A 23,021-nucleotide genomic window follows, 5' to 3' on the forward strand; every position below is an offset into this window, starting at 1 on the left:
TGATAGTAGTGAATACAATAGAAGCCTTAGCACCATGCCTGGCACATGGTGAGTGCTATGTAAGTCAGATGTTGCTATTGTTATCTTCACAATGTTCCCCCAACTCTCCACGCAGTAAGCATTATTATCCCCAATTTAAAGGTGAGGAGTTGAACCCAAGTTCATTCAGCAGTAAATGGTGAAGCCAGGACCTTAACCAGGTCAGTCTAACTCAAAAGCTAACACTCTTTACACAATGATATTTATTTAATTCAAAAAACACCTATCGGGCTTCCCTGGTGGCGCAGTGGTTGGGAGTCCGCCTGCTGATGCAGGGGACATGGGTTCGTGCCCCGGTCCGGGAAGATCCCACACGCCGCAGAGCGGCTGGGCCCATGAGCCACGGCTGCTGAGCCTGCGCGTCCGGAGCCTGTGCTCCGCAACGGGAGAGACCACAACAGTGAGAGGCCCGCGTACCAAAAAAAAAAAAAAAAATTAAAAAAAAAACACACAAAAAAACACCTATCAAGTTCCTTCTATGTGCCAAAGCTACAGAGAATAAATAACAAAAGCTGATGTTATGGGGGGTCTGGCTAAGCCTTTAGCTGTGCGTGGACAGAATGTGGAGGGGACTTTTCCTGCTGATGCCAGAACTGGCTGCCTGGGCCCAAAGCTGGGGGCTAGAGAGAGGCAGCAAGGGGCTGGCAAAACCTGGGCCCAACACCTCCCTCCGGGATTTTTAAGAGGCAGAGACCTGGGCCTGCAGCTTTCAAAACCATCCTCCTTTCCCACCTCTATAAGCAGAGGGGAGGTACTGGCCGAGTGGGGAGAGCTGGGGATTTTCCCTGCCCACCCACTCAAAGCCGAGAGAGATGGCTGCCAAGAGGGTCACTTGCAAACATCAGGCGCCTCCTCAAGAAGGGGAGACCGGCGCCTTTTTCTCCACGGGCATCCACTTAGCCAGGCGTCTTTGCTCATCTGCTTTGCACCTTCCTGCCCAGAGGAAAGAAGAATGGAGAGGGAAGGGGGAACGTGGAAGATCCTGCACTCGGAGCCTTCGACGTGGCAAGGTTAAGTGTGGTGATGCTGAGGGTGCAGCCCAGCCCCCGGCCCTGACCAGCCCTCAGACTCTCTGCCCACAGAGTCTCAGGCCACCAGGGTCCTCTTGAAACCCAGTCCCCCTAAAACTGAGTTCCTCTGCTGAGTTTATGATTAACTCTCTCTATCCAAAACTTTACTCCCTTTCTTTTCCTGAACCTGTTCCCCTCAAGATTGAGGACTACCAAAGAAAGGGGGGATGGGAACCATATACAAGCCCCTTTGAAGTAAAAGCCTTTTGCTTTAGTTTCCCAGGCCTCCCTTTGATTCTTTAAAGGCTGGTTCAAGACTTCATGATTAGCAAACGTGAAGATGTAGAAACAGAATAGCTATTGGGCTGGGAAACTGGTACCAATTTAGACTATAAATCTACCACACAGCAGGATCACCCAACTCCCAGTCCCCTGAAAGACACAGATACAGGCCTGACACACAGTCCTAAGTTGCTTTCATAGGAAGCTGACTCCCTCCAGATGGAAACTGCTGATCGCAAGAACATAGACCCTGGTTGAAACCAGAAGGCTGATGATGCTTGAAACTTCACCTTGATGCCGACCAATCCGAGAATTGTGCACGAGCTGATCACACATCCTGCAGCCCCCTCCCTCCCACTGCCTTTAAAACCCCTTCCCTGAAAGCCATTGGGAGTTCGGGTCTTTTGAGCATGAGTTGCCCGTTCTCCTTGCTTGGTGCCCTGCAATAAACGCTGTACTTTCCTTCACCACAACCCAGTGTCAGTGGGTTGGCTTTACTGCATGCAGGCGAGTCGACCCTGGTTTGGTTTGGTAACACTCTCTCCTCAGATGCATAAGGCAGGCTGGAGGAGCCCGGGGAGTTAAGTGCTTCTGGAAACATCCTTCAACCTGTGGCTGCTGGGAGCTGGTGAACACATGCCCCAGCGCCCCCCACCCCTGGGGAAGCCTACACCGAGAGCCCAGAAGGGTCACGATCCAGATGCCCACAGTGGGAAATTGCCTGATAACACTGGTTCTTCTTGGCATCACCCCCCAAATAGAATACTTGCACTCAAATCTTGATCTCAGGGTCTATTTCTAGGGGAGCCCGACCTAGGCCAATAGATGACTCTCTCAGGGGGCAGTGAGCCCCAGAGAAGGGAGCTGGGATTGGACCATCCGACTAGGGCCCACCCTCCAGGGCTGCTCCTCTCTGAAGGGACCCCAACAGTAAGAGGCCATGGGAGACACTCCCAGGGCTAGGAGTCCACCCACCCACCGCCAGGACATTCCAAATAGTTGACACATGCCTGCCACCAGGGCCAGCTCTTGAACCCTGTCTGCCAAGTTCTTTAGTGGGGACATTAGCCAGAGAAGCTTCAGCAATAAAGAGAAAACTGTGGCCATGGCAGTGAAATAAGGAGACAGTCATGTTTCCTTCTCTGAAACTGCACTCCTTCCCACTTCAAGGCCTCCAGCGGTTGTGAAAAGCCACACTCCACTGTGCATGAGGAGGGCAGGATGAGGGAGGCCAGGCCGCTGAGAATCCTCCCTGGGACTTCTGGAACTTTCGGGAAACAGGATCTCTCTTTCCACTGGTGTGGCCCAGCTGGCAGGAGGTAAGCCTGGGTTTTGCTTCCCTGGGGAAAGGGCCTTCCTGAGAAGAAAGACAATGGATGAAGGCAGTGCTGAGGAACATTCCAGCTGAGAGATTCCCAGGATACAACCTGGACCCCAGACTCAGTGGAGCCTGGAGCCCACACAACCACAGACTTTCCTCTTTGACCAAAGCCAGTTTGTGATGGGTTCTGTCGGCTGTAACCAACATTTTGGGAGCCCCCTAAGAAAGTAAATCTTACTTCAGAGTCATGCAATTTTTCTTCTATTGCTCAATCAAAACAGCAGTCCCCACACTGACAATCAACTTGGTTACCAAATCAGACTGTCCTTTGGCCTCTTCCAAAGATCCAATCAGTTTGGTGCTCCTGAAGAAGGCCACCAGCTCACCCCTCAGACTCTGAAGGCTCTCCTAAGGGGCTCCAAGCCAACACAGAATTCCTCTGAATGGCTCCAAAGGTGGAAAGCAGCAAGATACACACTGATATAAAAATCTGGGTATACTTATGAGAAGTACAGTCTTATCACATCCAAGTTACACGGGGTGAGTCAATTTACAAAGTCCTCAGCCAGGACTTCCTCCTAAATAGATTATTTCATAGCGGTTATGGATATGGGCTTGCAGTCAGTCTCAGGTTCAAGTCCCTACTCCAGCTGTGCAATTTTGGGTACGTTTCTTAACTTTCCTGAGGCTCAGGGTCCCCACCTATAAAATGAAGGTGCCAGTGCCATCCATCTGGTAGGGAATTGTTAAGTATTACACTGAGCCCAGGGTCTGGTACGTGGTGAGAACCAGAACGCGCTTATTGCCACCACCTCTGACTCTTATGCTGCAAAGGCAACACACACAGACTTCACTTCCTAAGCCACGGGGCCCTGAATTATAGGCATTGAAGGTCTAAAAGGCGTTCCTTTGGCCAAAGCAAATCTCACATTAAAGCAGTTTTCAGAAACATAAATATCCAGCAGCCAGATGTGCAAATATCACTTTTGACTAAGCACATTTTCTTTTTCTGGGCTCAAATCAAACATTGTTCCTCAGCAGGCAATGTGGCTTTGTAATAAAAGATACTACACTCCACATGACTCAGAATTATCCCCCAAGAACATCTAAGAGCACGCTACCCGGAGCCTGCTCCTTTCCCAGATGGCTCCATAAAACACCATCCTAATGGCAGCCTAGATCGGGCTTGCAGGCAGCCAGGCCAGGTCGCTAAACCAACACAGCAGCCAACCAGCGAGACCACATCTCAGACCTGTCTGTCCAGCTGCAACAGCCAAACCCCTGCAGCATTCCACTGGCCATCCAAGTGCCTCCCAGAATGAGGTCCGCAGTTCACTTACGTCAGACTCTCCCAGCACATTCACTCAAGTGCAGGTTCACCCAAGACTTAAGAAATCGGAATCCAGGAGGCTGAGGTCTGGAAACCCCACAGGCACAGCTCCTGGCTGATTCTGATGCTCAGGAAGTAAGACAACAGCAGCATCCCGTTTGAGAATCCCCCCTCTGTTTGAGAGCCCTCATTTACAGCACCTCTGAAGCTGGAGTGTAAAGGCTAAGGGCTGGCTCTAAGGATCAAAGACTCTGCCTTCAAACTGTCTCCCAAGCTGGGCACTTGTCCGCTCCCCTTCCCACCCGGAAGCCCGCAGCGTATTACTCCTAACTGGTGTTCCCCAACATTTTCTTTCTTTTTTTTTTTTTTGTGGCCTCTCCCGTTGTGGAGCACAGGCTCCAGATGCGCAGGCTCAGCGGCCGTGGCTCACGGGCCCAGCCGCTCCGCGGCATGTGGGATCCTCCCGGACCGGGGCACAAACCCACGTCCCGTGCATCGGCAGGCAGACTCTCAACCACTGCGCCACCAGGGAAGCCCCCTAACATGAACGTTATCAAATACAGAGAAGCTGAAATAACTGTACACTGAACCCCTTTAAATATATCACCAAGCTCGTACAATGAACAGTTATTAATTCTGCAACTAATATTTTGAAAATATGCTATATTTGCTTTATCACACATCTATCAATCTTTTTCTGAGAGCATTTTAAAGTAAGTTGCAGGCACTAGTGACCTGAACACTTCAGCAGGCATATCATTAACCAAAATTTGATGTTTATGGCTCTTTTATTTTTCAGATAAAATTTATATGCAATGAAATGTGCAAACCTTAAGTGATGAGTTTGACAAATGCATACACCTGTGTATCCAACGCCCTATCACTATTAGTCTAGAAACTTCCCTTTGGCCCCTTTCCAGTCAATCCCCTTCCCCAGTCACAACCACTGTTTTGATTTTTCACCATAGATTAGTTTCGTCGTTTCTTAAACTTTATATATATGCAATCATCTATATGGGCTCTCTTGGGTCTGACTTCTATTTCTCATAATGGTTGTCAGCAGGATGTTCTACTTAGCATAATGTTTGTGACATTCATCCACGCTGTATCAGTCCTTTTTCCTTCTTATTGCTGAATAATGTTCCATTATATGAATGGTACATATGTTATCAAACTATGGTATCATAGTTTGTTATCCTTTATCCTGTTGATGGACACCTGGGCAATTTCTAGTTTGGGGCTATTACATGTAGAGCTTCTTTGAATATGCGTGTACAAGTTTTTGTGTGGACATAACATTTTCATTTCTCTTGGGAGTGGCACTGCTGGATCGTGGGGTAGATATCGGTTTAGTTTTACAAGAAACCACTAGAATTTCTTCCTAAGTGGTTACATCACATGATATACCCACAGCACTGCCTGAGAGTTCCAGTGGCTCCACATCTTCACCAACATTGGATGTTGTCAGTCTTTGTGATTTTAGACATTCTGGTAGGTGGGTTGTAGTGGTATCTCACTAAGGTTTTAACCTGCATTTCTCTGATGGATAATGAAGTTGAGCACTTTTCTATGTGCTTTTAGACCATTTGCATGAGTCTTCTTCTGTGAAACATCTGTTCAAAATTGTTGCCCATTTAAAAATTGGATTTTGTCTTTTGAGTCATTGGAGGTTTTTTTTCTTTTGCTTTTTAAAAATTGGGGTATAGTTGCTTTACAATGTTATGTTAGTTGGAGTTCTTTATATATTTTGGAAATAAGTACTTGTGGGTCTCCCAGGAACAGTTCTCTCCAGGCAGCCTGGCTGGGTCACCCCTCCTTCTCAAAATACTCCAAGGCTTCCCGTCACCCATAGGAATAAAATCCAAGTCTTTACCTCAGCCTACAATATCAATGTGATGGGGCCTTTTAAGCCAGTTCAACCTCAACTCCTGCTGCTCTCCCCTCACTCACTCTCCTCCAGCCTTCAACACACTCTGCCTCAGGGCCTTTGCACTTCCTGTACTCACTGTTTGGAATGCTCTTCCCCTGGACATCCTCCAGGCTCACTCCCTCAACCCTTCCAGCTCTCTACTTAAATGCCATCTCCTTACCCACCTAGAACAGCTTCCCCACTCTCACCACTCAGCCACCCCTCTCCAGCCCCTTATCCTGCTTTATTTTTCCTCCTGGCAGAGACAATGCCAACAGGCATGATGTGTTCGTTCATTCACGGAGTAACTCCGTCCACTAGAATGTAAGCTCCATGAGGGCAGGGGCTCTGTTTTGCTTGCTGTAGAGAACCAATCTAATGTCTTGGTTATGGTACATCACTTTTTAAGCCAAAGAGCCTCAGTTCTACCACTCAGCACAGAAAGATTACTTAACTTCTCTCTGCCCAGTTTCCCCACTTTGTAAAATGGGCCCTTGTGAAGATAGACAAGTGAGCACGTGTAGAACATTGCCTGGCTCATGGTAGACACTCAGGAAACTCAGAGTGAAATTAGTAGCCCCAGCCCCTAGAACACGACAATCACCTAACAAATATTCATTGACTAAATAAACGGATAGTTTATATATGTACAATATTTTTATTGTATATTTATAATGTAAAGTATATTTATAATTTTCCTCAATTCGAGAGACTTTCACAGCCAGAAGCTACCTTCTCCTGAGAAGAGTTTATAGCCCTAGAGATGCACTGCAAGGGAGCGGGCAGCAGGTACCATGTCTCCACTTGACACGAGCAAACCAAGACCTACGAGGTTACGTGACTCCAGTCACAAGGGAACTAGTGAAAGGGCTGGAACAAGAACTCTGGTTCCTCCTAATGCTCTGTGAGGTTCTGGCATGCCCACGGGACCTCTGCTCTTTCCACCTCCCTCCCCCTTCCTTCCCCAAACCACATGATCTCAAGAGAAAACGAACGTCCTTCATCCTGAATATTTTTCTGGCTCAAAAAAAGGTTGAAGAAATAACTGCACACCCCCGTTCATAGCAGCATTATTCACAATAACCAAAACGTGGAAGCAACCAAGCACCCATCAATGGATGCATGAAAAAACAAACAAAACGTGGTCTGTCCACACAATGGAATATTACACAGCCTTCAAAAGGAAGGAAATCCTGCCATATGCTACAACATGGATGAACCTTGAGGACATTATGCTAAGTGAAATAAACCAGCCCCAAAGAGACAAATATTGTGTCATTCCACTTATATGAGGTACCCAAAGTAGTCAAACAGAAAGTAGAGTGGTGGTTGCCAGGGGCTGGGGCCAGTGGGGTGTGGGGAGCTACTGTTTAATGGGGACAGAGTTTCGTTTCTTGCAAGGTGAAAAGAGTTCTGGACATGGGTGGGGGGTGATGACGTGTGTGTATGTACTCAATACCACTGAAAGATGGTTAATTTTATGTTATGTGTGTTTTGTCACAATTATTAATAATTTTTTAAAAAGAGTTGAGACTACATGGATTTCACCTCTAAATGGCCAAAGTATCAATTCACTTCAATCCACTTGGATGAGAATTTCTCTCAGTGGCCACTATAACTTCATACCACATCAATCACACCACACACTTCGGTATTTCTATGTCTTCATTTCCATTATCTTTTGGCCCAGCATTCTCAATGTGACCAAAAAATCTGCAGTAGATCCATTAGCTGCTAATTTCCTGAATGTCAAGATCAAAGACACAATGTTCAAAGGCACAAAACAACTGGGACATTCTGCCGTGAGCCAGAAGATGCCTATATGCTGGCCCTACAAGCCAGCAATCTATACGTCCCCACGGAGTCTCCACGGCAGAGACTGTAGAACTAATAAACCCTCAAGAGTTGCTCTGACCCGCATACCGCGAAGTCAGGCTGAAAACGAGAAACTGCTTCCACCCACCACCCACGCAGCTGCATCTTCGGAGCGCTCTGGTGAAGGCAGACGCCTGTCTCCAATGGAAATCAGAGATGATGGCCAACCTAACCGCCTGGGCACACTGTGTGAGGATTTCGTTTTCTGTCTCCAATGCAGGCCTATTTTGCTTGATGTGGATTTTTGTTCAAAACCGGTGTCTCCTTTTTCACATTTGGAATGAAAACCAAAGCAGCTACCTGGAGATCTGCCACTCACATCATCTTCCCCTTGGCCCGACCCCGACCCCTGACCACTGTCTCTCCCTGGAAAACCCTCCTTCCCCAACAGGGAACAGCCCAGCTCCCGTCTTGCCTGTCATGGCAGACCCTGCTCCGTCCCCCACCTCCATCCTCCCCTTCACCCCACAGCAGGCTTTCTCACCCTCAGCACTACGGACATCTTGGGCCAGATCATTCTGTGTTGCAGGGTCTATCCCGTGCGTTGCGGGATGTTTAGCAGCATCTCTAGTCTCTACCCGCCAGAGGCCAGCAGCACTCTCCCATCCCCCAAACCCAAAATGTCTCCCAGCACTGACAAATGTCCTGGGACCAAAACTGTCCCTGTTCAGAACCACTGTTCCACACTATAGAGGCTTCAGGGAGGCCCAGGGCTGCCCGGCTGAAAATCGGATTTCCCAGTACGGTCCCCGCCAATGGCTGACGATGTGGGCTGGCTGGCTCCCTTGTCTGAAGGAGGAAATGCTGCAATGAGATCCAGGACCCAGAGTCCCCTCCCCACCACACACCAGGCTGAGGCTCAGCCTTGTTTGACTGTCACCCTTCACCTAGACCACTTCACACCCACCCCTGCAGGGTTTTCTCTTGCGTCCCACTTTGGATTGAATTGTATCCCCCAAAGGTGTGTTGACTTCCTAGCCCCCAGTACCTCAGAATGTGGCCTTATTTGGAAATAGGGTCATTCCAGATGTGATTATTGAAGATGAGGTCATCCTGGAGTAGGGTGGGCCCCTAACCCAACATGACTGATGTTCTTACAAGAAAAGACACAGACACACACAGAGAGAAGGCAGGCTAAGTGAGGGGGAGGCAGAGATGGGAGTGATGCAGCTATAAGCCAAGACTGCCAACAACCAGAAGCTAGAAATAGGCAAGGAAGGATCCCCTCTAGGTTTCAGAGGAAGCACGGCTCTGCCAGCACCTTGATCTTCGACTTAAAGCCTCCAAACTCCGAGACAATACATTTCTGTAGTTTTAAGCCACCCAATTTGTGGTGCTTTGTCACAGCAGCCCTAAGGAAACTAATCCACACTGAAATCCTGTCTCAAGCTCTGCTTCTCGGGACCCCAACTGCAGACAGCTGACCCTCCCACTCAAAGAGTATAAATTCCAGAGCAAGCTTGAGATGGCAGATATGAGACCATTCTTCCCTCAATTTCCATGAGCCTTTCTTTACATGAGAAAGAAGAAGAAGAAGGAAGGGAGGAAGGGGGGAGGGAGAGAAGAAGGAAATTTACTTTGGGGATCCTTCTTTCCTCCATCCTCCACTCACTCAATAAATATTCCTGAGCACCACCACCTGCCAGGCACTGTTCCAGGAGCAGGGGAGAGAGCGGTGAACAAACAGACAAAAGTCACTGCCCTCACGGGGTTCACATACTAGCAGGGGAGACAGACCATAAAATGTACGGTTTACGGGATGATGACAAGTGCCATAGAGAAAACTAAAGCAGGAGAAGGGGACAGGGAGTGCCCAGGGTGGGGGCTGCCTCTGGCGTCTGATACAAATGCTCCCGTGGTCCTGTCTGGGCGAGGTCTCAGCTCAGGCAGGCAGAGAGCAGCACACCCGTGCACACCAGCACACTTGGGCTCCTTCTCTTCTCTGCCTTAGCCCTTCTGTGAGGTTTCGGGAGCCCACCTGGCCAGTGTGCTAGGACGGGGTCCATGCCCATCCCAGTGCCAGAATGGCGACCTTCAGAACCACCACTGACTCTGACGTTCCCGCCTTCCCTGTCTCCTTCTCAGCTCTCACTCCTGCTTCTTGGGATCACCTCCTAAATTAACGATCTGCACCCAGGCCCCTGCCTTGGCCTCAGCTTTCAGGAGAACCAAACCAGGGCAGATGGGCCAGGAAGACTTTCCATTTCAGGCAAGGTAACCTTTCAGCCAAGACCTAAAAGAGCCGAGGTATGGGGATGTCCAGATTCTCCACCTCCGGGGCCTTCCACTGATGTGAAGAGCGGAGCTGGCAAATTTGGAATTTATTTTGTCAGGTGGGCCTCCCTGTTTCAACATAATTTTCTTGACAGTGGAAAACCGAGTGATATCAAATATCGAGGAGGATACACAGAAAGCACCAAATATATCCTGATCGTGTGACGGGAAAGAGGATTTGGGATTAGAGCAGCCATTGCCAACATCGTGCCCACCTTCTCCTGACCGTGACCACTTCAGCCTGCCAGCTCCTGCACTTTTTTTGCATTTGTGGATGTCAAAAGTCTCTGTACCTGCCAGCGTAACAACAGGACAGAAATACCAGGAAATGAACATCCCCATCCCCCCAGCCCTCATTCAGTGGCTGATAGGAGGTGCTGTACAAAGACCCCAGGTCCCTCACCCCTCAGGTGGAAAGGCTCTTAGGTGTGTGTCTGACACTGGCTCCCAGTTCCCCCAGCAGGTTTCAGCTCCAGTCACCCACAGTGGTGGTCGGCTCAATAACTGCACCCTTCATGTGACTTTCCCACCCTCTCCTGGTGTTTCCTCTGGTGTCACCTCCCTATTAAATGACTTCCCCTGCCTCAGGGTCTTCTTTTTCTTGGGGAATCCAAACTAAGAGAGTGATAGCTTTGAAGATGTGTACACACACACACACACACACATACACACACACACAGTGGAACAGCCCCTCCAGGCCTCATGTTTAACACCTGCACCCCAAATGTGATGCTAGCTCATCAAATCCCTGGCCAGTAGAGCTCAGCTTTAGAAGCACCTTGATGTATTTGATGCAAAATAATCCCATCTGCATTACACAGGATCATTGTCCCCGCATGGATGGTCTAGACCAGCCTCCAAATGGTGGGGTTTTTTCCTTCCCATACACTCCCCTCATATCTTTCCACCCACAGTGGGGGCAGTGCTGTCCTCCAGCCCACAGAATGCCCAAGGGAGGGACCGTAAAAGCCCACCGGTGAGACAGCCTGGTCCATGGGTGGCTCCCCAAGCAGCCAATTGCTCTCCCCTGGGGTGCAAGAGGGAAGGAAGCTAATCTCACAATTTGCCCGAAAAACATCCATCTATCATCCCATTCTTCAGCCTTCATTTTATTTTTCCCAAATCAATTTCGGAAAGTCAAAATGACTGATAGCTTCATACCCTGGACAATCACTCTCCTTAGTAAATAACCCAGCATCAATGACAAAGAGCTCCCAGGGCAGTGGTGGCTACATGAACCCATACACATGGTAAAATTTCATAGAACTACACACACACACACACAGGGAGGTGCATGGGAAAACTGGTGAAAAATTGCATAGGGTCTGTAGTTTAGTTACCAACATCAGTTTTCTGGTATCGCTAATGCACTCGGATCGTATCAGATTTATCATCGGGGAAGCTGGATGAAGAATACACAGGACTCTCTGTACTGTTCTTGCAACTTCTTGGGAGTCAAAAGTTATTTAAAAAACCAAAGGTTTTAAAAATGCAAAAAACAAAAAAAAGTTAAATACTGAGATAAAAATAATCATTTTTTAAAAAGCTCCCAAGAGGAGACGCTGCCAACCCACCCCTTACCTGAGAACTGGGAATCAGCGCCTTCCACCAGTGTCCGCCTTTCACCAAGTCGACCTCGCACAAAGGCACGGCCACCTTGCCGATGACACAGTGGCGTGAGAACTTATCAAAGTCCAGCACGGTCAGCAGCAGGGTCCTCCTCTGCGCCTCCAGGAAGGGGATCTCAAAGGTGTAGCGCTCCTCGAACACGGGCTTCTGGGTCTTGCGTTTGACCCCAGTCTGCTTGGAGTTCTTCTGGTCTGGCAGGAGGCAGATCTTGACGTAGGGGTTGGAGTGCGCCATGTCCTGGCGCGTGCCGTCGTGGGAGATGGGAGGTGGCAGGTCCCTGGCCTCGATCACGCGCACCGTCAGGTGGTTGTGCAGCAGGTCGTACTGGGTGCTGAAGTGCAGCATGCCCAGCTGGTACTTGGACAGGATCTCTGCGTCCGTCAGAAAGTCCACGTCGTCACTGTTGGAGCTGAGGGAGTACAGGTGGGGCTCGAACTTTCTGAAATAGTCATCCGGGGTATAGGTCCGTCTGAGCACCGAGGGCTGGATGGGCTCCTTCTTGGCGCTGAGAACGCCGAACTCGATGGGTTTAATATCGATGAGTGGCGAGCTGGGTCGTCTGGACTCGAGACCTACACACCCATCAGAAATAACAATGAACACCACACCAAGTACCGGACCGGACCTGGGCCGATCTGTGAGACTGACGACATTTCCTGGATCCTCACACCTGTTCGCTCTGCTTCATAATGCTCTTTGCCAGGTGCTCTCCACTCCCGGAAATCCTCTTATTTACTCTATGGGAGGCAGCCTGGCGGTACAGCCATCCCCATCGCCATCATCACGGCAGCTAAGCGCCAGGCACTGCCCTAACTGCACTGTGTATATCCAGTCATCTAATCTTCACAAGGTACTAGCCAGTGACTGTTATCTCCACTTTACAGATAAGGAAACAGAAACTTTAAGTCACTCACCAAAGGTCACACAACTAGTAAGAGGAGGAGCCAGGAGTCAAGCCCCACCTGTCTGGCCCCAGAGTCTGGCTCTAACCATTACCCTATACTGCCTCCACTTTCACAGAGTAGGCTCTGGGGCCAGAGTGCCTGGGTCAAATTCCAACCTGGCTACTTCCCAGTGAGTGTGAATCTCTAGTAATGAGCCATGTGACTCCAGGCACATTTTACACACTCGGTTTTCCCATCTGAAACATGGAGTCAATCACAGCACCCATCTCAGGGACTGTGGTGAAGATTCACTGAGCAATGCACAGAGAGGGCTCAGCACAGAACATGCACATGGTTAAGAGGCACTAAATGGTAGCTATTACCCATCTTCAAGGATCACATTCACACCTCGTCACTTACGGGGTACCTCTCCCCGGCAAGCAGCAGAGTTCACTGCTCCCAGGTTCACCATTCCAATCTCTGCTCATCCCTCTATTCTAGCGATGAGCTCATGGCATTCTATTTTCATTTTTAAAGCACTTAATTGAGGCATGATTGACATACAAAAACCTGTCTATATTTAATATACACAACTTGATGAGTTTGGAGATAAGTTTGCACCCATGAAACCATCACCACAATCTATACCATAAACGTATCTATCACCTTCAAAAGTTTCCTCCTGCCTTCTTTATTTATTTAATTTTATGTGTGTGGTAAGAACATAAGATCTACCCTCTTTTTTAAGTACTCCATACAGTACTGTTAATTTTATGCACTCTGCTGGACAGTGAATCTCTAGAACTTACTCATCTGGCATAAGTGAAACCAACACCTGCCTGGTTCCAGCTCCCCCTGGTAACCATATTCTACTCTCTGGGCTTAGGAGTTTGATTATGAGATGTCTCGTATTAGTAGGATTGATATTTGTCCTTTCATGGCATCTTGTTAATTGCCCAAAGCCTGTCTTGCTGGCTAAAATCATGAGCCTTAGCCGGTGCGTGGCTGCACTCTCTGATAAATGTGTGCTAAATGCAGTCATCTCTGTGTAGAGCTGGGCACGAGATTTAGGAATCATCTAGACTAGCACCATCCAAGAGAAAATAAATGCGAGCCAGATACAGATGTTCCAGCCACAAAGGTAACTTAAAATTTTCTGGTAGCCACAATTTTTTAAAACTACAAAGAAAGAGGCGAAATTAATTTTAATGTTTTATTTAACCCAATATATCCAAAATATAATCATTTCAATATGCACTCAATATAAAAACATTTTAGTGAGACACTATAAATTCTCTTTTTCACACTGGCTTCAAAATCCACTGGGTATGTAACAGGTGCGGGGCATCTCAGCTCAGCCACATGGGTGGTGGCCGCTGTATGGCACAGCGTGGGGCAGGTCAGCCCTCTCATTCTACAGATGGAAAGACTGAGGCTACAGAAGCCCGACATCCCCTCCGTTTCACTATTTCAAGCCCTTGAACTTTACTTCCTTCTTCTTCCCCACCTAGTCCCGGGAAAGACCAGACATCAATCATTTCCAACTGAGTGGATTAGTTTCATGAATTTAAGCTTTTTCCCTGTTAAGTGAATTTCAGACATCAGCTGAATGAGACAGAGGAGACCCATTTGGGGAGTGACAGGAGATTGGGAGTCTCTGGGCTTTCTCCTCCACACCCAAATCATGCCATCTGGTCAAACACACAGGCTATACATCAGAGTGGACAAACTGAGTGGCCTGAGGGCCACATTCAACCCAGAGATACATTGTGTTTGGGTTTAAAAGTAAAGAAGTTTCATATAAAAACCGAGACTGCCAGTTTCTCTTTCCAAAGATCAGGCAATACAATCCCACATGGCAAGAGGTGAGTAGTAGCTGCCCCCGTTCAATGAGACGTTAGCTTCCTAACTGGCCCCAATCCCCACCCTGCCCTAGTACAAGGCCAAGAGTCGGCTGCCATTTGTCACTGCGTTAGGGTGACATTTATCTCTCTCCAACCCTCTGCACTCAGTCACTGACACAATCCATTTGGCCCCTGAAGTCACTTGAATTTGCAAGACCTGCTACGTAACACGGTAACTAACACTTGCCTTTTGGGGTCCGAAATGATATATGCTGACAATGTCATCAACTGAGGCAATTCAATGAAACTTGTGATCAATACTACAAAAATCAATCAAAATGATCGCTTCTTACTGAACTTGGAAGAAATCAGGTGTGATGCCCTCCTCTGTCACACTGCCATTATCTCTGTCATCTTGTCTCCTGGACTGTCACACCACTCCACCCCCTCCCCAGAGATGACCCTGTCCTGCACGTCTTTCCCGGGGATGCTCCTGAGTGTCTGGGAATGCCAGCTTTCTCCATTTGTCCTGGGGACCCAGATAGCGGGGGTGTACTTCACAGGACTCTGAGTGGCAGCTGAGCAGCAAGGCTTGCTCGAGCCAGGACCCCTGACTGTCACGGCAGAGACGCTTACTTGAAATCCTCCGGGTCAGGCTGTATGTAGACTTAGATGTGTCCGAGGATGAGCATCTCTGATCTGGGGAGTTGGTCCGCGGGGTCAGCGGGACATCACTGCCTGTGTGGACAGAGTCCCCGTCCTTGTCACTGTTCCGGCTGGCCAACCTGTAGGACAGAAGAGGTCTCAGTGATTGTCAGAGAATCCCCAGGGATTGGTATCTCTGTCCCGTGGGAGATAGACCCATGACGAAACTGCTCTCAGACCCAGTTTATGCAACTTGGAATAATGCAAATTTGAAATAAATTCTCAATAGCCGTTAACTCTCAATAACGTCTTACTTGTTGCACAAAATGTGAAATGATATAAATGAGTATTTCCCAATTTAGAACAATCTGCCAAGAATTTGCATAATTTCAAAGTTGAGGCTGGGGTAGGGGGAGGGATATGTAAACTTATTCGGGATATTGCCACACGGAGGGCGCCACTTTGACTAAACCAAGACAAGACCTGTCTGTCAATCCTCAGTCTGGAAGGGAGAATGTGGCTGTTTATAGGCATCAGAACTTCTGCAAGTGGCTTTTGGTAAGAAGTGTCCTGCTATTTCAACAGTCACTGTGTCTATAACATCTTTAAAAAATATCCTATAACAATGTCACTCAAAGTTTCTTTGAATGGCAAGGCTACGGCTACAAAATGGCCCTGAGAACCAATGATTTAAGAGCAACATTTTGATGTGTAGAAACAGCTGCGAATTAGCAGCAGCCACAACTCAATGTGCTCCCAATAAGGATGAGAAATGCTGAAAAAATGGAAAGCGCTTCGGGGGGTGGCGGTACAAGGTAGTAATTACGAGCTAGCTCAAGGCAAGTCCCTCCCTCTCTCTGTGCCTCCGTCTCCCCGTCTGTAAAATGGGACTAATAATAGTACCTACCTTACCCAGTTGCTGTGAACACTGAGTTAACAATATAAAATGCTTAGAACAGTGGTTGGTATGTTGCAGGTAAGTGCTCAATACATTTTAATTGATGTTATTATAGCAGAGGTGGCTTTAAGATCCCCCAATACTCACACAGCTACTAAGGATGCTGGGAGGGGGAAGGAGCAGGGAGACAGCTTGCAAAGTGGCCATGAGATTGATGCTGCCGATAGCAAGCCCCTCAGCCATACCTTCAAGACTGCATCCCCCAACTTGACATTTAAACCTGAGGCGAAACTAGTCTTGAAAAATTCAACTTTCAAATTCTATAAGGTCTGCAGATGCAGCCTGGGCATGACATGAGACTGATCTGATGTTCCTCCAAAGCTAGGGTCACAGCCAGGACGAATGGGCACGTTATGGGGTGAAACTCCCAGTCCTTGTTTGCCTCCTGCTCCTGGTCTGTAAAAGGAGAATGGAAGGGCTTCCCCGGTGGCGCAGTGGTTGAGAGTCCGCCTGCCAGTGCAGGGGACACGGGTTCGTGCCCCGGTCCGGGAGGATCCCACATGCCGTGGAGTGGCTGGGCCCATGAGCCATGGTCGCTGGGCCTGCGCGTCCGGAGACTGTGCTCCACAACGGGAGAGGCCACAACAGTGAGAGGCCTGCGTACCGCAAAAAAAAAAAAAATAGTACCAGGTGCTGAGCACCTACTATGTGCCAGGTACTGTGCTAAATGCTCTGTATGAACCATCATTTCATCCTTGAAACAATACAGGAGTTAGTCGTTATGAACCACCCCCAGCCCCTTTACAGACAGGGAAATGGAGGCCCCAATCGGGTGGAGGGAGGGATGGAGAATTGACCTGCACCACTGTGAAATGGCAGAACCCCAGTGGAATGCAGCAGTACCAGACTCCGGATCACATGCCCCACGCTACAGAGCTGGGTATCCCCTGGGAGGCCTGTAAGAGCCCTGCACTTAGTAGGTACTCAACACATGCTTGTTGGACAAAGAAATAACCTAATTCACTCTTCAGTGAGGGTCTTTCTGGCACTGCCCCAAAAGGAGCCAGTCGGATTGTACCGTTTTTCTGACCCTCACCAGCCCAGCCCAGCCCAGCCCAGCCCAAGAAAGCTGGGGGACCCACGTGATGGAAGCATATGTGACAATTAATGGTGTGTCCCCCCAAATCACACACACAAAGGGCCAGCTCATCTGCCACATGCCACCCCACAGAGAGGCATGTTCTGTGGTTCTTGGTTCAAATGTCACAGTAGGAACAGCACTACAAGGCCTGTACACTTGACATTTCTACACCCTGCCTGTTTGATAACATGCAACTGCCTGCTTGGTAAATAAATCTGAGGAAAGCACAAGCTGTAAATTCTCTTTTTGAAGGATTTAACCGACCTCCCCTTTACAGATTTCTCTTAATATTTTGCATGATATTGACAGTCAAAAATGTACTCAGGGGCCTCCCTGGTGGCGCAGTGGTTGAGAGTCTGCCTGCCGATGCAGGGGACGTGGGTTTGTGCCCCGGTCCGGGAAGATCCCACAAGCCGCGGAGCGACTGGGCCCGTGAGCCATGGCCACTGAGCCTGTGCATCCAGAGCCTGTGCTCCGCAATGGGAGAGGCCGCAGCAGTGAAAGGCCCACGTACCGCCAAAAAAAAAAAAAAAAAAAAAAATGTACTCACTGTGCCCAGGATTCAAGGAAGACCTGGGTCATTTTAGGAAGCACGAAGGCCATATACAGCTGCTCAGACCGCACACTGCACTACTCTAGGTGGTCCCATTCATAATGACCACCACGTGAAGGGCACCTCCTGAAGCTGTGTGGTGTGTTGGCTCTGCTGGAAGGTTCCAGCCCACTTCTCTGCTTGTGGCATAACCAAAACAAGTGTCTTGGGCTTCCCTGGTGGCGCAGTGGTTGCGAGTCCGCCTGCCGATGCAGGGGACACGGGTTCGTGCCCCGGTCTGGGAAGATCCCACATGCCGCGGAGCGGCTGGGCCCGTGAGCCATGGCCGCTGAGCCTGTGCGTCCGGAGCCTGTGCTCCGCAATGGGAGAGGCCACAACAGTGAGAGGCCTGCGTACCGCAAAAAAAAAAAAAAAAATGAGGCAGAGAAGAAAGCAAGCTTAAGAATGAGGCCAAAACAGAAGAAACATAAAGAGAGTGAGAGCACGTACATGCACGCCCATGACATCATTTGAGCCCCTGGATCCAGCTATGCCTGCAGTCATTCTCCCAGGATTTTTCCATAACAAAACTCTATGCAAGACCGTCATATGTGTGTGCAGGGTGTGAATACACAAACTGAACTTATATACCTGCTGTATCTCCTATACTAGAGTTTAAATCCCCTGAGCATGGGAACAGGACTCTATCTAGCCTTGTAGGGCAACCTCAAGAAAAAAACTATCAAAGAAACTGAGATTAACTTTTCAATAGCATGACTGGCACTTTCAGGACTCAATTTCTGCCTGCAGGTTAGTCAGTTGGTCAACAGCGATTTTTTGGAATGAACAAGATAGCCCTGCCATAGCAGAGCTGGAGTTCTTCTGAGCATGGCTTTAAAGACACCAGATGGGCTGAGCCAACCTCTGTCACTGGAAAATGGGAATGATCCCTTGATTAACGAGTTGGTTTCACCGAACATCTCAACTCTATACACACCTGCAGGATTCAGGCTACAACCTGTGAGTAATGGAAGGTTCCTTAACATTATCTTTATCAGTTTAAAGAATCTCTATCTGTACCTAATAATAATAGAGATGAATACTTACTATTGTGCTCAGCACGTTATGTGCATATCTCATTACTCTTTTTTTTTTTTTTTTTTTTTTGGTACGCGGGCCTCTCACTGTCGTGGCCTCATCCTGTTGCGGAGCACAGGCTCCGGACGCGCAGGCTCAGCGGCCATGGCTCACAGGCCCAGCTGCTCCGCGGCACGTGGGATCCTCCCGGACCGGGGCACGAACCCGTGTCCCCTGCATCAGCAGGCGGACTCTCAACCACTGCGCCACCAGGGAAGCCCATCTCATTACTCTTAACAGCGACCCTATAAAGTAAGTTCTATTACTTTTCCTACTTTACGGATTGGAGAAACCCAGAATAGGGTAAAAAGAATCACTTAACGTCTATGATTATCAAAAAGGTATCAAGCAGCCCTAGGTACTTTTCCATACACTAATTCATGCAATCACCACAACCACCCTATAAGATAAATACTATTCTTTTTATCATCCCCATTTGACAGATGGGAAGTCAAGGCATAGAGTGATCAAGCAACTTGCCCAAGGGGACAGAACTAGAAAAAAGTAGGAGAAACAGGATTTGGACTCACAGAGCCTGACACAGAGCCATTTTGCTATGGAAATATCTGATACTTGCTTCTAAGAAAATAAGAGGACTGAGGCATGACCCCGAACTTGGAGGCAAAGATGGGGCGCCAGAGGCTTCTGGAATCTTAGCCCAAGGATTTAGCTGAGACAGCACTGGATCCCCACTGAGGCTCCAGCTGTGGGCCTTCACACTGTCTTCCCACCTCTCTGAGCCTCCCCTCCGTATCATGAGAAGTGGCACTTGATGATTCCCAGGCCCTGGCCCTCTAGACTCAACCCAGACTCTCCGGCCACATTCCTCTCCCAGCCACAGAGAGGTGGACCAGACACGTGGCTGAGAAGCTTCAAAACTGCGTTCCCAAAATATCTGAGCGACTGGCAGATGGAGATGTTGTATGCAGGCGCGGGAGGAAAACGAATTGGAAATAAAACGAAAGATGCCAGAGAGAACATAAACAGCGAAGGAGGACACGATGGCGACTGGAGGTGCTTTTCTGCGTCCCTGTTTCTGAAGTTCCTGCTCAAACCAGCAGAGAGGCACTTGTTTGTTCATGCTATCCACACCAAATACTCACTGAGCATCTAGCATGAGCCAGGCACGTGCCAGGTGCTACGACAGTCTGTCATACTGACTTGGATTGAAACCTTTACAATTTGGACATCCCTTGAAGAATATAGACGCTCACAGATCTTTTTCTGCTTGGAACGACACTCAACGTGATTAAAAGTGCCCACATGCTTAGCATTACACAGTTCATATCTCAGAAGGCCCGATGTGAAACCAGCTAAACTGAAGCCCCACCCCCAGCTGGTCTCGCCAGCTTGCCAAACGCAATGAGGCACAGAGCACATCCCATCAGCAACTAAGAGGTCGATGGAAACTCAGCCTTTCCCGCTTTCATACCCCAAATCCTCCTTCCCGTGCCCCAAACCCCCTCGCAGAAACGGAGAAAAGGAAGGTCTTAAGATTGCTTTCCAGGAAGTTTGGAGCAGTTTTACTTACAGCCAGGGAGGAGTCTGGGCAGGGAAAGGTCCCAGAATTTCAACTTCATCCTCACTCGACTGGCAACAGCTGGATTCATAGCACTTCTGACAGCAGTGCCGGCAAGTCCATCTGCAGAGCAGCAGATCGGAGATTCTAGAAAGAAAACCCTGAGGCCATTGGGGGAGGTGGGTAGTGGAGAGGGGTAGAGGGGAGGTGGAAAGGGTGGGGAGGAAGAAGAGGAAAAACACCCAAAATTACAAGCAGCTGATCCCTGATGAGAAATAACGACATTCAGGAGGTCTGTCTCCGCCACTGATCACTTAGGACAAAATGTTTTCCATTTCTATTTACCAACTGCAGGCACAAAGATGGCAAACACCAACCGTCCGAGCCATTAATAGTGAGCAAAATATTTGCAGGTATTTTCTTTTGTAGTTTATGAGACCGTCTTTCTTGACATGTGGGTGGTTTATTCAACATCATGAGGGCTATGCAATATGTTCTCAAAACACAATGAATATTACTTTGTCTTCTTGAAAGCAAAGCAAAAATATTTTAAAAAAATAATCTCATGACATGAAAGTAAACAGAGATAATCAAATGGCATAAGTAGGGGGTGGGAAGGAAAACTTATCTCATCAACTAGTGTCTCTTCACCGGGATCTCCCTGCCGTAGAAGGGGATCGAAACTGTGCCGTTATCAACATCCGGTTGCTGTTTAATATTCAATATCCCCGCAGCCCCACATAAGGCTCCAAAATGACAAGCAAGCATTTCTTGATTAGAAGCCAGACCAAACAAATCACCGAATTAACTCACCTCGTTTAAAGGTTCCAACTGCCCTTTTGGAGATCCACGTGAAGCCAAGGGGCGCAGAGGGCGAAGGGGGCGACAGAGAGAGAGAGACAAGACCAGTTTAGCAATATTCCAGCAACCCCCCCCCAAAAAAAAAAAAAAAAAAAAGCCCTGGTTCTTTCCACTTACCATCCTGGGAAGGGAGCTGACCTCCTAACAAGGTGTTGCTACCTTCAGGGTTGCTGGTAGCCTCCTGGCTAACCAACACCGAATAAATGGGAAACTTTAGCATTTCGATTTGATTTGCACCGTATGCTGTTATGAATCAGAGCGGGTGGATAGATAGTCATGCTATCCAATGCAGCCACACTTCAGGAGAGGAGTAAACCTTGCTATACAGAAATAGCCATGAAGCCAACCCAAAAGGACATGATTAGCTAACACGCAGGCAGGCACAGCGTGGATGTGACTTGGCTCCACCGCCCTCCCCGAGGCCCTACCTTCCAATTCTGCTCCAATGGTGGGGAGCTTCACATGACCACCCACAAATAGAGGGAGCCAAAGAAAAGAAAGCCATAGTCTGGTCCTCAGGGAAGAAGGGAGGGGCTCCCTCCCTTCTCCAGCCCCACCTCCACCCCCGTTTCTTCTCTCGGTTCCGAAGGCACAGGCTCCCGCCACCCCCTTCTGGGAAAGAGTCTTAATGGCTTTCCAAACGGGCCAAGTAAACCAGGTAGGTTAGGAGGAGTCTCCCATAGAACTCAGAACTTTGAGTCAAGAGGGAGAAAGTTAACTGTCTTTTTCAATTCTCTTGCAAGGAGGAGAAACTCTTAATTTGGTACCATTGTATGTGACATTTTTCTAACAGTTGCAAATCCCATCCCCGCCTTCCTTTTTAAACAGAGAGCAGACCCCAGCTCAGAGCCTTGGAGACAGCCTACCCATCTAGAATCCAAGAATGTGGCATTATTCTCATTGTTTTCCTGCTGTCTTCTGTTTATATCACGTGACCCTGGTTTTCTATTATGGTAATAACATAAAGATTCCTTTTCATACTATTTTTTAAAGTTAAAATAAAGTGCAAGTCCATTTATAGAAAAAAAATGAAGTGAATAACAGCACAGGTGGTTCGCAGCTCATGAAAAACTCAAAATCCTTGAAGTGATAAGCGATTTACTGCAGCTTGGGAAACGAAGTCTCCGGCACTAATCACACGGAGGGGGGTGAGGGGGAGAGAACGAAACTGAGTGAAGAAGCGCTAGTCCTGGCCTCACCAGTGGCCAGTCATGTGACTTGGGCCAGTAGGGGTGGCGAGGGGGCACTCTGAGCCTCAGTTAACCTCTTTTCTTTAGTGGAAGGGCTAAGCTAGGACACTATGAAAATGCTTTGTCCTGCCCAGCTGCACAATATCTGAACCCTTTCTGTGGCTTATGAGAACCAGGCGGTTTGTCAAGTCCAGTTGGAACCTGCTAGGCACCGGGGACTGTCCTGGCCAATACAGCGGTGAGGTGAACAATGCAGCAAAAAGCTATGCCCTCGTGGGGCTTACATGAGAAAGTGCTTTAAAATGCTTATGGTAAAGTGCAAGGATAAAGTGATGCTTTTTCACAACAATCCAGGCTCACAGGGAAGTGTTTCTTGGGTATGTAGTGATCCAAAGAGAACCATTTCTAAAACCATGATGAGCAGAGGCAAGGCCACCTCAGGGGCCCCAATGAGGTACAACCACGCAGCTTTCTCAAGGCCCAGGTGCAAGGTGACTATCAGGGTGGCAAAGAGAAACCAAGGAAGATGAAGAAAGAGGAAAGGGAAGGTGCTCTGAGGCTCCCAGGCATGCCGAGTCTTTGAGGCTCCGTTTCATGTGCTTGACCCAATGGAGGAGAACTGATTCGAGCCAGAAAAAAAAGGAGGAAGGAGGAGAACCCAGATATTCTAGAACAGGGGGTGCAAGCTATGGCTAGCAGAC

The 23,021-nt window shown here is 48.5% G+C and overlaps 1 protein-coding gene across 1 annotated transcript in view; it reads right to left on the minus strand.

The window, feature by feature from the left end:
• SYT17 (synaptotagmin 17) overlaps positions 1-21,350 on the minus strand; it is a gene marked incomplete at both ends in the record, with an annotated part of 77,478 nt that extends 56,128 nt beyond the window's left edge. The window contains 5 exons of the mRNA XM_079719274.1: positions 11,622-12,241; positions 15,034-15,182; positions 20,282-20,430; positions 21,083-21,105; positions 21,248-21,350. Of these exons, the coding sequence (XP_079575400.1) occupies positions 11,622-12,241; positions 15,034-15,182; positions 20,282-20,430; positions 21,083-21,105; positions 21,248-21,350 (1,044 nt within the window). The remainder of the gene's footprint in view (positions 1-11,621; positions 12,242-15,033; positions 15,183-20,281; positions 20,431-21,082; positions 21,106-21,247) is intronic.
• Between the last annotated feature and the right edge of the window lie 1,671 nt (positions 21,351-23,021).

The sequence above is a fragment of the Hyperoodon ampullatus genome (genome assembly GCF_949752795.1).
Source record: "Hyperoodon ampullatus genome assembly, chromosome: 14".
Classification (NCBI taxonomy): Eukaryota; Metazoa; Chordata; class Mammalia; order Artiodactyla; family Ziphiidae; genus Hyperoodon; species Hyperoodon ampullatus.